Source organism: Parasteatoda tepidariorum, chromosome 2, assembly GCF_982258835.1.
Source record: "Parasteatoda tepidariorum strain Cologne lab strain chromosome 2, Ptep-v5.0, whole genome shotgun sequence".
Taxonomy (NCBI): Eukaryota; Metazoa; Arthropoda; class Arachnida; order Araneae; family Theridiidae; genus Parasteatoda; species Parasteatoda tepidariorum.
In genome coordinates, this window is record NC_141756.1 from 32,884,289 (window position 1) to 32,898,105 (window position 13,817).

The window sequence follows — 13,817 nt, forward strand, 5'->3', positions numbered from 1 at the left end:
TAAATATATTTCCAATTTAATGGTTTTCTTAAATGCCAAAACAATATAATATAATAAATAAAATATATTTCATCAAAACAATTTTTTGTCTGATTGATGCAAAATCAATCTCCAAGTAGGTTCACTGAGGCAAGATCCTTTGTGATTTTTTCGGCACCCAGCAGTCCTTCCAGGAGCAACTCATCGTTGCTTTGAGGAAGTGCCTCCTCTGCCATGACTAGGGGTTCATCATCATCGTCCTCCTCCTCCTCGTCGTGATAGGCAGGTGGTAGAACGGCGTCTGGATACTGGAATGTGGTTTGTGGAAGATCTAATTCGATGGGGAAAACGTTTGTCTCCTGCATCAGCTGATAGCAGTTCTCATTATATTGGGATAGTGCAGAGAGTAAGCGGTTCATTTGGAATACAATATCTTGCACTGAAAAGAAACAAAACCCATAAATATCCTCCTTTCACTTGCTAAGACATTATTGACAGCTTTGCTTATCAATTACAAGCATATACCAGAACAAGAAATTTTCTGACTATGGATACCGTATAAGATTCTAATTTTAATAACAATAGAAAATATAGTCATATTAATCTGTAGCACATAACTACAGGCCATACCACATAACTGATTTAATTTTTAAAACAACAGATCAATAAATATATACCATGTTTCTGATCAAGGAGCTCTAATTTAACTTGGACATCAGATCGGAGTTTCGAAAATCTCAACCTTGCATCTTGTCTGCACCTGAGGATTAATCTAAAAAGAATTCAATTTGCTCATTAGAATTAAATTACAATTCATATGGATATATGTTTCCATTAATAGAAAATTTTCCTTTCTGAATTCTTGAGCAGTTTAGTGAGTAGTTAAATAATTAATGATAGTTAATATTCTATTAACTATTATTAAAAATTACTTCAATGTAAGTATTTAAGTTTTAACAAAAAATAAAATGTTTTGAATATATTTAAAAAACAAAACTATTAGAGTAAAATGTACAGAAACCATGCAAAGACTCCATAATTAAAAAGAGAATAGAAAGTGTTGAAAAAGAAATCACAAACTGTCTTTCCTTTAATTCAATCAAACATATGCTCCAATTCTTATAACATTGAAATATTTATCTCTTCTTTTATTAATTTATTTATCTTCAAAGAAATGTTTGACTGTACGATTATAAGCGTGAATCTTTAAAAATATTTATGAACCGGGAATTGCAAATAATTCATCGACTGTAAGAAGATGCTAGATCATGGAACCAGTTTATTTACTTAATATAGGGGTCATATAAAAATATGATTAAGGAAGTTTATGGTAGGTGAAGAAAAGCTCTGTACAAATTACAAATTTTTAGAAAGACAATCCAGTGTTAAAATGAACCTTTGACTTTTTAATCCATAAAGCAACGTTGCATCAAATGACAATATCTTTTTATTTTTAGAACTATTGCATTTAATAATTTTCATGTGAAGAAGAATAAAAGATTTTGTGACAAAATATAATTCAGTTTCATTCTCATAGTCTATTCCGAAACATGATTCGAGCTGAAGGATAGGTAAACTTAAAGTCACATTTTCTTTCAACATCTTTGATTAAAAATTTTAAAAATATTATATATTTGTTTTCTTTAACTTGTTTATTTATTTTTTTCCAAATTTTATTTTGCCCAGTATTTTGTATGTGAGGACTCTATAAAAACTTTTAACATTTAATACATAATTTAATACTTAAAATATTTCATACACCATAACAGAGTACTTTTCTTTAACATTGCATCCAGATGGCTTATATCCCCTTTAAACAAAATGGTTTATTCCATCGAATCTCGCATCATTATTTGGTTTTGATGTTAGCAAAAGTAACACATCTTAAAAAAATCAAAGTGAGACATTTTTTCTGCTCCTATTGGCATAGTCATAGAGTTTGTAAAAAAAAAAAAAAAAAAAAAAATTTAAAAAAGTCACTACCTCTTTTTTTCTATAATTTTGGCCAATATTAACTGGAATAGCGATCAAAAGAATCAAGTGCACATCTTTGCATTATAATTGGCACCCATATTGGGTTGATTTTCGATTCTCTAAGAGCGTCTACGATTAATTTAAACAGATATTTTTGTCAATTTGTCAAATATTTAACAGTTTTCTTTATTTACTTCTTTAAATTATTTTAGAACTTATTTTCGCAATCAATTATTTCTAATTGTTCCTATCATTCTAAATTCTTTACCTCACGTAATTTTCAACAAAGTTAAAGTGTTGAAAAAAAAAGTCAAAAAAATAGTATTATACTCGAGTTTATTACACACGTGATTACATCAAATACAACAAGTATTCCTAAAGATTACTGCTCTCGATTATCTAACAATTGTCAATAGTTAGATTTCTCAGAAGACCACCAACTTCTATCACACAGGACTATCAAACAAATCTAAGTAGTAATTCCATTGCATTCATATTTAATGTGAAGGTGTTGAAAGAGAGAGGTAATAAGGTGTAGATAATAAAGTTTAATAATAAGTTGTTGAAAGAGAGAGTAAGTAATAAGAGAATTCGATTATACTTCACTCCAAAATTCCCAGATTGGGAATAATGAATAGGAAAGTCGTTATCAACAACTTGACAAAAAAAATTTTAGAATCAGCTTTTGCCAGATATTGACGATTACTTATAAAGATTTCAGACAATTACAGTGAATTTATTGTTTTCAGTAAAAAGAATAGAAAAAAAGTGCATTTTTTCTTATTATGTCTAGTTTCATAATAAAATTTGAGTACTTAATAAATATTTTCCATTCTCATTAAAATTAATAAAAGATAATTATAGTTCTTATTTAGTGCCACATTAATTAAAATTAAATTAATCAATGAAGAGATAGCTGGAAAAATAAGTAGTTGGTTTCTAAAGAGATAACTTTTGTGCCTAATAGGTTAAGGTGAGTGATGTCTATTATCAAGAATACGATAAATCAACAATTGCTGCACATTATTGGAATGTTAGTTATAAATTCAATTTCAACAATGCCAAAACTATTTTTTCCACTAGTCAATTTAACTCATCTTGATACCCTGGAATCTTGCTTCATTCATATAAATGCTGATTTCCTTGTTAACCACATTAGTTTCTTACCACCTCTCCATAGCACATGGAAATCCATTTTACATTGATTCGGCCCTCTCAGTCACAGTAGTTTTTCTTGTGCCATTTTTGCCTCTATATTTTAATTACATCACTTTTCAAGTTTTGTTTCTCACCATCATTTTCCATTTCTGAAGGCAACTTTACATTTTATATTTTAAATGGACCTCATTGTTGATCTAATGTAAAACATATGTATTGTACACTTATCTTAAAAACAAAGAAATTGAAAATTTAAATCATTAGAACAAAATAAGAGAAATTATTTAATTTTCGTACCTGTATTCATAATTTCCAGTTTCTACACGATATAGTGGTTCTTGTAGAGCCTGATAAGTGTATTCCTCTTCATCCATTTCTTTCACCTTCAAACAATAAGACTGGAAAAAAATTCAAGACATTACACTTTAATCAGTTCACACAAATATACAATAAAATGAAAAAAGAGATAATTATCAAATAACTTTTTAATTGCAATCACTATGTACAACTCTATAAAATAATAGCATTATATAATATTATTTTATCAAGGAAATGCACAATACCACAGAAAACACCAATTTCACTGACGTACGAAAAAACAATTGAAAGGTCATTGTAATAATAAAACATTAAGAGATAAATTTTCAAAAACATGTTCATAACATCATCTACAGCAAGTCTATTCAAAATGTAAAATCTGTATATATAAGAAAGATTTATTTACGTAGTTATGTTTACAAGATGAGTTTACAAATAATTTTTCATTTCATAAGTGGTTAGCTCTTATTAAAAAAACTGAATCATATTTAAAATATTAGAGCAGTCAATAAAAATATTATTAAACTTTAAAGGAAAAAAACCCTCTACAGCTTACCAGTGATGGAACATTAAATATAATAAACAATGTAATAACAGAAACATCATAAGCATAAAGCTTAGTTATTTCATAATAAAAAAAGAAGAGAATGAAAAATAGATAATTTTAAATTATCTAATTTAATATTTCAACACGGCACTAGGACATTTTTTCTCTAAAAATGTTGATATTTTTACTTTTTTTTATAGCTTCCTACTAGCCATACTTTTTTACAGCTAGTTTTTACTTTATATATATAAATATATATAATTTTAGCTACCGTATTGGACAGAAAATTGAGAAAAGTAGTGTAATCAATTGACAACAGGAGAGTTTCTAACCAAGATAATTATGAATTTAATATAATTTTAGATGAACAATGATTGCTATAAACAGACATAAAACAATTTTTCTCTCAGTCAAAAATTCTTAAAAAAAAAAAACATCCTATGAGGAAGTAAGGTACTCACCAGGTATTCAAACTTAACATCCGCATACTTCTTTATGGTCAACTTTGTATCAGGCACAGCTTTATTTAAATAAGTACCCAAATCACTCAACATCTAAAATTGAAGAAAATAAAAAATTAAACTAAACTAACAATTGTTGGATAAAAAACGTTTTTATACTTTATTCCATTTAAATGACATATTTTAGACAAAAAAAATTATGAATAAAAAATAATGTATAGATAATCTATTAGAATTGATTATAATATCTATTAAATCATATATAATATACTGGGTATCTGCTACATTTTAGATTTTTAAATTCATGACTTTTCATGATTTTCCATGACTAATTCCAATAATTTTTCATGACTTAAAGAAGTTACTATTTTCTCCGACAAAAACGTAACAGTAAATTTAAAAAAGCATTATAATAACATTCATTGAAATGATAATTATAACCAAAACTGTTATACTATGCATCTTCATATTTATAGATTTTAAATTTAAAAAACAAAGTAAAGAAAGATTTGAAGCAATAAAATAGCTGAAAAAAAATACACAAGCAAATTTTTCTTTTCTGCAGAATTATATTCTAAAGATATTTTTCTTGTTCATCAGAAAGGAAAGAAATACTCCTTATTTGTCTGTTCTCATTTTGAAATTTAAAAAAAAAAACGCCAATGATTGGCTTGCTTCGGCTTGAAATTTAAATTGATCAAAAAATAAATAATAAAAATTCTTAAATCACAGAAGTACAAAAGATAATTCGCTCTAGAAATGATATTTTTTCTTTCATTTTTTGAAAGAACACCATAATTTTTAAAGAACATGATAAAGACACTTTATATTCTAATAAAATATGACTGTGAGTAGTGATTTTGTTAGGAATTCAGATATTTGGAACACAGTGAAATTGAGGGGGGGGGGATTCCACTTTAAAAATTAGATTTTTCGGCGACCTAAATCCATGACATACCATGTTTTTTTTTATAATAAAAATCATGACATTTCATTACAAATCTTGTTCAATACTGAAATTCATGACTTTCCAGGAGCGTGGATACCATGAATAAATTATAATTTAAAATATCTAGAAATAAAACAATTGTTTATAAGCAGATTGGGTATGAAAGCTATTTAAATTCAAGTAAAAGAATGGTTTGTGTCCCTTTTCACAAAAATGACGATTGGATTGCTATCTGTTACGATTATTAAGTTTTGGCAAGTCAATAATGAAGAAAACAGATTCTCCCTGGGAGTAATGACACAGTGAATATGGGTCAAGCAAAGGAAAAACAGGTCCTGTCCACCTGGAAATTCCTCCAAAAATAACAAATGCAAAAAAACTAAAAAGTGTACAATTACTCTCTTGAAAAGTTACTTTTAAACAAAAACATTTACAAGGTACCCTTAAAAATACTATAATTCAGCAATAACATCCTAAAATAAAAAGCAAATGAATAAGAAAAACACTTACAGGCTTGACAGTTTTTAAGAATCTAATACCCAATTTTTCCATATTTCTGTGCGCTTCACCAAACTTTGTGAATGCTTCACTCGCTCGAGGTTGAGGCTCTCGTACACCAATCGAAGCAAATACATCACCAAATGCTGCAAAACAATACACAAGAGATTTAATGATAGATAAGTTTTTCTCCCATTGATTTTTTTTTTACAAAAACATAACCAATCAATGAAGCAAGTTATTTGCTTGGCAAAAAAAAAAAAAGAATAAAGAAATTACTAAGCCGCTTTTATTTACTTAATCTATATTCCAATAATAATGGCAGTTGTGCGTACAACATAACTCCACTTCATTAATTAACTTTGTACAGTTTTCCAACATTAGAAAAATTAGCAAAATGCCCACATGAAAGACTCATATTTAAAAAAGGCCCAAAGGTTGATTAAAAAAATGAGAATAAAGTGAAATCTCATCTCATGACTGACATTTCCCATTACTGAAACTTGCAAACTCTCTGGCAGTCTTTTAAGAATAAACCTCCTCCTAAAATGAACACCCATTTTGCCACACACAGCCAGTTATTTGCATCTAAAAATGCTCTTAAATTCCAAAAACTCTACTTAAAAAAAGAGTGCTAAATAATAGAATAAGGAGAGGAACATATTTTCGAGAGGCAGATGGAAAGAAGAAATTTTCTAAACGATTTTTTTAATGCTTTTGACTAATAACTGATTGTATTATTATGAGTCGTTCACAATATGGTAATACAGTACAGAACCCGTTATTCGGAAATCAGAAAACCGGAACGAAATTCGATAAATTTTCCCGCCATTAAAAAAACATTTTTTTTTCATAAGATTTTAGGATTTTTCTTTCTTTTTTGAAAGATGTTTACCATACCATCATTTTAGAAATAATCATTACTGTATTACTTCATCTTTTTTTCTTCTTTTTAAGATTATTTTATTTCCTATATTTTTTTTTTAGTTCGGTTTAACAATAAAAAAAACGGCTTTTTGTACAGATTCAGAAAACCGGAAAAATCAGTTATCCGGAGTAGTGATGGTCCCGATCGTTCCGGATAATCGGTTCCCTACTGTATTGTTAACTGCAACAACTCACTTTTTCAATAGCTAAATGGTACCAGATGCTTTCTTATAAATTTTGTTACATACATTACCATAATTTTTGTAACACTAAGTTAATACAACAATTCATAATATTTCAGATTATGAATTGAATTTGGAGCTAGCCAATAGGAAATTATTCATTGAATTTCTAACAATATGGCTATTTATACAGTTTAATAACAAATATATACATATATAATAACAAATATATATATATATACAGTTTAAATAAGACTATTTAACTGAAAATGGGGGCTATATCATGTTTCTAACATAGTCTTTAAATTAAATGGAAAAAATTTTCCAAATTTGCTGCTGCTATAACTGAGCTCTAGTTAGGAAATAGTTCAGAAAAAGTTTTACTTTTTTTTAATCAAAATTATCAGCCAATAAACTTTTAATATTACAGGTACGTTTTTTTTTCTTTTAACAATCTGCCTTTCAAATATAGCTTGAAAGACTTTTAACATTAAAAAAAGCCTTAATGTTGTTTTTAATACGTTATGCATATCTAATTATTTCATTTTATTAGTGAAAACAATTTACAGCACTTAATTTCTGAATAATCATGTCTTTCTCCCGAGCAAACAATTTTTCGGATCCCAAGGGGAACGATTTAGAAACTTAGAATAATTTTATAAATAATAAAATCCTTAATTACAAACCTTTTCTAAAAAAAGATAAACTATTAAAACAGAAATAAAATCATATAAAACTAAAAAAAAAACTTAAACTTAAAATATTCAAAACTTCAAATAAAACTCAAAACTTAAAATCATATAAAACTCAAATTTTTCAGTAAGAATTTCTATATATAATTAGAAACCAAAATTTTCTAATAGTAATTAGATTTTTTTAACCAAATTAGAAAAATGAATACAAATTAATTTAAACAGCACACAAGAATTCTTCCAAATTTAATTCCTTTAATAATAAATTAACTTTTATACTCAACTCAATAAAAAGCGGTAAAATTAACACTTTTGGTTGACTGTTAACTGAAAAACACAGATTAAATATACAATTGCAAATGCATTTTAATTTTTTTGTAAATCTAATTTTAATCTTAAAAGCTAAAGATTGCTTTAAAAACATAAAGAAAGAAAAAGAAAGATAATTTAAACTGTAAAAATCATATTATAATTCAAAAAAGGTAAAATAAGTTATTCATTTATTTCGTTGCAAATTTATAATAAATTTATACATTTATAATAGCATTTGTAATAATAATATGAATGTGCACGTGTGTCGTTTATAACTTCAGAACAGCCTGTTCCATCATCCTGAAATTTTGATAGTGGTAAGAAAAAAAGGTCAATTTTAGCCCCCGATGCTAAAAATTGTACAAATATTTCAATTAGATTGCTTAAGAGAGACAATTTAAAATAGTGTTTTTTCATTGGCTTAGAGCTAGCGCTATTGATATAAATAAAACTGTAAAATTAGTATATTTAGCACCAATTAAAATTGCATTAATACTGTGCAGTTTAAATACCGGTATAATGGAAAGAGGTGTTTTCTGAAACAGACAAGTACCAGAGAAAAAAAATTGCTTCGCTTTAACCATCATGATTTGGCCTTGTGCAATAACATCATTTCAAAAGATACTAGATACAGTTAATTGCTATTTTGATGGGATGATGACTAAAAACATGTTTTGCTTAATAATGTTAGACCATCAGTGAAGACAGAAAATAATATTAAATTTATAAAATTGGATATATTTTACCTTAATTAATCAGGGTGCGTAGCCAAATCTTTGAATCAGAAATAAGCACTTTTTAAAAACTTTTCAAGCACTTAACAAAAATTTTTAAGCACTCAAAAAATTCATATTCAATCAATGATATTATTGAAAAACAAAAACTTTTTATAAACAGTTTTAGCGTTAAAAAAAAACAAAATAGAAAAACGGGCGTAAATCGAAACAATCAGTACTTTCCCACATCACCGAGTGAATTCAACTTGACCCTGAACTCAGAACAAAAGTACCCTTACCCCCTATGTCAAAAAAAAGTGTTAGAAGTAAAATAAAATAAACAAGAACAAAATTAAAATAAATTAAAAAGAAAAACATTTCATAAGGATCTGATATTCTTTATCCGAATTGGAGCACTCGGGTTTCGGTTTAAAGTGTGCGCGCATGCGCAAGTCATAACGTGGGTACGACATGAAGTCCGCATGAATGATTACGTAGCAAACTCCCCATTTTTCGTGAAATGCATGGGATCCACCAGATATCACTGAAGGGAGAAGAAAAAAAATTTCGGAAAAAAAGCACTTTTTAAAAACACCAGCTGAAAAAAGCACCTTTAAAAGCTTTTAAAAACGAAATCTCCAAAAAAGCACCTTTAAGTACTTTTTACAAACGCTACGCACCCTGTTAATTGAGTTAGTATGTGTCTAAGTTTTGTGCAAGATTTTGTATTGTTGTTCAGTACTGATTCATTGACAATTTAAATTTTTAACCCCTTACGGAGAATGAGTATTCAGCTAACATTGAAAATCAAAACATAAAGTTAAATATAAATATATTTTACACATATAGACATTGTCATTCTGGTGGGTAAATAAAATTATCCTTGGGTGTGTCACTGTTGCATTGTTTTAGAGAAGACACAGTAGACAAAAAGAACACTTAAATTCATTTAAAAATAGAAAGTGGTCATACAGATTAATAAAATTCAAACTTTCAAGACAAACACTTGAAAGTCTTTACTATGCAAGATTAAATTAAATAACAAAAAATGGTTGGCAAGAGAAACCAAAATTGTCAGTTCTTGAAGAGAGGAATCTATAGCAGTGATAGATGTAAAATAAAGCATTACATTGATGAAGCTATTAACCAAATAGAGATCATTATTTGTTAAACACATAGGATAAAGATATATGTTTTTACCTCTATAAACATGACACAATTCAAAATAAGCTCTAAGGACTAGTTTTGCATGCTCTGACAAGCCTTTGTAAACATATTCATTTCTTTCTAACTCTTCCAACTTCTTGACTAGAGAATCTAACAACAGATAAGTATTGAAAAGAAAATTAATTATCTACATACATAAAAAAAGATAAACACAGCACAATAAAGAAATGAACTTACTTTTAAAATAGACATTTAAAACTTAAAATAATTAAAATAGAGTAAAACTTTATTCATCCATATTCGAAACACGATACCTTTGGATAGCTGAAATTTTAGAGATATAATCATTTCAAAAACCAAGGATTTTCATCATAGTTATTCTTTTTAAATTTTTTTATCAATTAAAATAAATAATTAAAATCGCTGAAAATGTTGAGTAAATGGTTTTTTTATTCAAAGAATGTAAAAATTATATATAGTTCTTTTGAAATTGTGAAATTTATTATTAACCTTAGATAAAATGGTTGTCAATGTTCAGGGCACTTTCTTATCTGGACATAATTAGAGTAAACTCATAGTAAAGTTAACCTAGGCATAACCTATTATGTAAGGTTTTTTTCTAATTTGTTTATTTTTGCTGATAAAAGAGGGTCTGAGCAATGCTTACATGAGAAACTAAAGTTCCTTTATTGTCAAAAATCTCTTATAAATTTGAAAAATAATTCATTCAAAAAACGAATACTAAAATTCATAAGAAAACATTATATTTGAAGGAGAAACTTAATAAAAAAATCTTAAAAGTTGATATTTATTTTTTCAGTCCAACATTAGTTTTTTAAGCTCTTTCAAATACAAATGATTCTGGCCTGTTAGATTTGTTGCTCATCGAACAAATGAGTTAATGTGCATAATTAAATGCATAGAAAAAATTTAAGATGACGAATGAATCAATGAAGTTGGATCGAATTGATTTTGAAGATATGATGACAATGCAATAGATATGATAATGGACATGGTGAAATGGCTAGAGCAACCTTGCCAACGGTATCTGGGATAGTTTGCTTGCTTTTTGTTCTGCTTTGTTATTATCAATGATATGTTTGGCAATACTTGCAGGTCAACAGAATATAAGACATGACATGTCACACACAATTTAGTCAGCTGAAAGTGAATTTAAGAGCCAGCTCAACTTTTTTTTTAAATACTTTAATGGGTGACCTAACATCAGACAAATTATCAGATAATTTCAGATCTAAAAAGTCAGAGGGGGATTTACACTGTTTTGGAAAGAATTTAGTTAATGGAATCAAACCTTAATTGCCTTTTTTAACAATTAAAATAAAAAATAATATTGACATTTATTTAACGATGTTCCTCCTCAACTTGTCTTATAATCATGAGCAGTTGCCATTAAATTTATTAGCTTTTGTTATAATTTGAACTAAAATGAATGTGTTGCAATAGACAGAAATTTAAAGCTGGGGAATCATATTGTTTACAAACACTACATCAAGATAAAAGGAATATTATGCAAGAAAGGATAAAGATAAATCACATCCAAAAATCTACATAGAATGAAGGGGGAAAAACATACAATGGGAATTTAAAAAATTTTAAGAATTTGGTTTTGAATTCATCTCAAAGTGCATATCATACCATTACAAAGTATTGCTCGACTTAAACCCAGTGCATCTGCTGTGGCAGAGCTCATATTCTCAACAATTCTGTGCTTTACTTTTTTCAGAACTGAAAGGAATGTGAAAATATAAATAAACAAAATAGCAATTTTTCTTTATTTACACTAAGATTATTGAATTTAACTTACTGATATCTAATGTCTTCCCTTGTTTAGGATCAGCATGAAGTTTATTATAGGCTATTGAAACTTCCTCCTGCCAAAGATAAGATAAAAACATGTTCATTCAATATTTCATTGTTCATCCAATATTTCACAATCAATGGAATCAAAATTGAAAATTAGGCTTTATTACACAAATATACAACATTATATGCTTTATTAAATAAATATTATTAACAAATAATCGACATAACAACTACTGTCATTCCAATGAAGACTGATATTATCCAACAAAATGAGTGCACGCACTACATTTTGACAAAAAGTAATAAAATAAATTTTGAAAATATTTCAACTGATTAATTAATAAAAAAAAGTAAATTGTTTTAATTTCAATTAAATATGATGGACTTATTTTTGGTAGAAAAAACTCCAAAGAACAGACAATATTGCAACGTAAAATTATTACGTAGTAAGTAAAATGCATGCATATCGTCTCTTAATTATTAAATAAACTTCAATGTCTAAGCTAATTCTAAATCAGGATAGACATAAAAATACCACATTTTCAATTTTTAAAATAAACTTATAAAGAAAGTGAAAAAAATAGAATTTCCAAGCAATAGAAAGAAAAGTAATTGTCATTCTAAGGCAGGAAATCGGTAAAACCTACATATTTTTTTTTTGCTTAACAATAACAGCCGTAAATATGATTCTGTTTCTGGAAGCCATAAGAAACCTATTATCACAGTACCTACCTTAGGCAGTATATTAGGTACATATAACTAAATTTAATCAATCACTTTCTTTAATTGTTTATTTTTTAGAAGATAGGAATAATTTTCTGAAATAAAAATGTATAGAAGTAGTTGAAGATTATTCTGCTTTAGCACAGAAGAAAAAAGCTCAATAGACTGATTTTATAACAAACAATAAATATATTTTTAAAAAGCTATTTTTCAATTATTCTTTAAAAAAAAAAGAAAGTAAACTATTTGAAATAATCACACAGAGAGTATAAAAAAATTGCAATAGCTTGAAAAATTCTGATGTATGATTTGACGAAATAACGAAATGTATGATTTGTACGAATGACGAAAAATTTGCAAGTTAACTTACTTTTAGTTTCATTTTAAAGAAACAATTGAACTGCTTGTGAATAAATTGGGTAATTAAACTTTTTATAATAATAAACACATTTTTCATAAATTTTATTACACAAGGATTTAAAGTATCTATTTAGAAAAAAAATCCATAATTGATTCGGATAACTGTGATGATTAAGTACCAGCAGAATCAAAGAGCTTTATCCAGAGACACTGCATACATTTAAAATTTGCAAGGTGGAAAGTCAAAGTAAGCTTACAAAGGGATCATAACCATATGTGGAAAAAATTGGGGAAGCACCTACCAAAGGACTGATTTAATGAAACTTGTACGGCAAAGGGACAACTTTTACAGCTACAGTAATTAAAAAGCATATTTAAAAACAGAGAAAGGTTTTGATCAAACATTTACAATTTGTTTATTGATATTTTGAAAAATTTCACCTTAAAAGAAACAGTGAATCCAAAGAATAGTTTAACCTAACTAGGTATTAGGTTTAAAGCAAGGAAAAGAAAGAAAAAAATGGGGTCTAATAAATTTTTCGGTTTAAAAAAAAATCTTTTTAATAATAATTCATAATTTATTTATAAAAATTAATTTACACTTTATAGTATCTTTAATATAAAATTCATTTGTGTTGTGTTTCAATAATAACAATATTACGTTAACATCAAAAGGAAAATCAAATTTGGATTTCAATTTATTTTTTTTTAAATTATAAATTTTTGCATTTCATAAAAATTTAAAAGAATGTATCATTTATGAAATAAGTAGGAATCAATCATCAGATTGTACCCATCTTACTGCACTGATCCACATTCGGTTACTTACCAAATCATGCTTTTTTTGTTTACCCTTTTGCGGTAATTTTTCCATCTCCACATAACACTAGACGAAGAACCTGTCAACAGCAATGTCAGATCCCCCCCTCCCACTCATATTTATTTTGCTTTTAAGGGGACATGGGACCTTGAAATCATAAAATTTTCAAAAAAAATTTTTTTTGTTAAAAATATAAAGATAGTCAGCCTG

The 13,817-nt window shown here is 27.2% G+C and overlaps 1 protein-coding gene across 2 annotated transcripts in view; it reads right to left on the reverse strand.

The window, feature by feature from the left end:
* The window catches only part of PICK1 (protein interacting with PRKCA 1), a 23,021-nt gene continuing 9,204 nt past the window's right edge, over window positions 1-13,817 (reverse strand). For both annotated transcript variants that reach the window (XM_016065204.4, XM_016065207.4), the window contains 8 exons: window positions 11,706-11,772; window positions 11,537-11,626; window positions 9,914-10,030; window positions 5,897-6,030; window positions 4,438-4,530; window positions 3,409-3,509; window positions 657-751; window positions 1-418 (listed from right to left, as the gene is read on the reverse strand). In XM_016065204.4, the coding sequence (XP_015920690.1) occupies window positions 105-418; window positions 657-751; window positions 3,409-3,509; window positions 4,438-4,530; window positions 5,897-6,030; window positions 9,914-10,030; window positions 11,537-11,626; window positions 11,706-11,772 (1,011 nt within the window). In that variant the 3' untranslated portion in view covers window positions 1-104. The remainder of the gene's footprint in view (window positions 419-656; window positions 752-3,408; window positions 3,510-4,437; window positions 4,531-5,896; window positions 6,031-9,913; window positions 10,031-11,536; window positions 11,627-11,705; window positions 11,773-13,817) is intronic.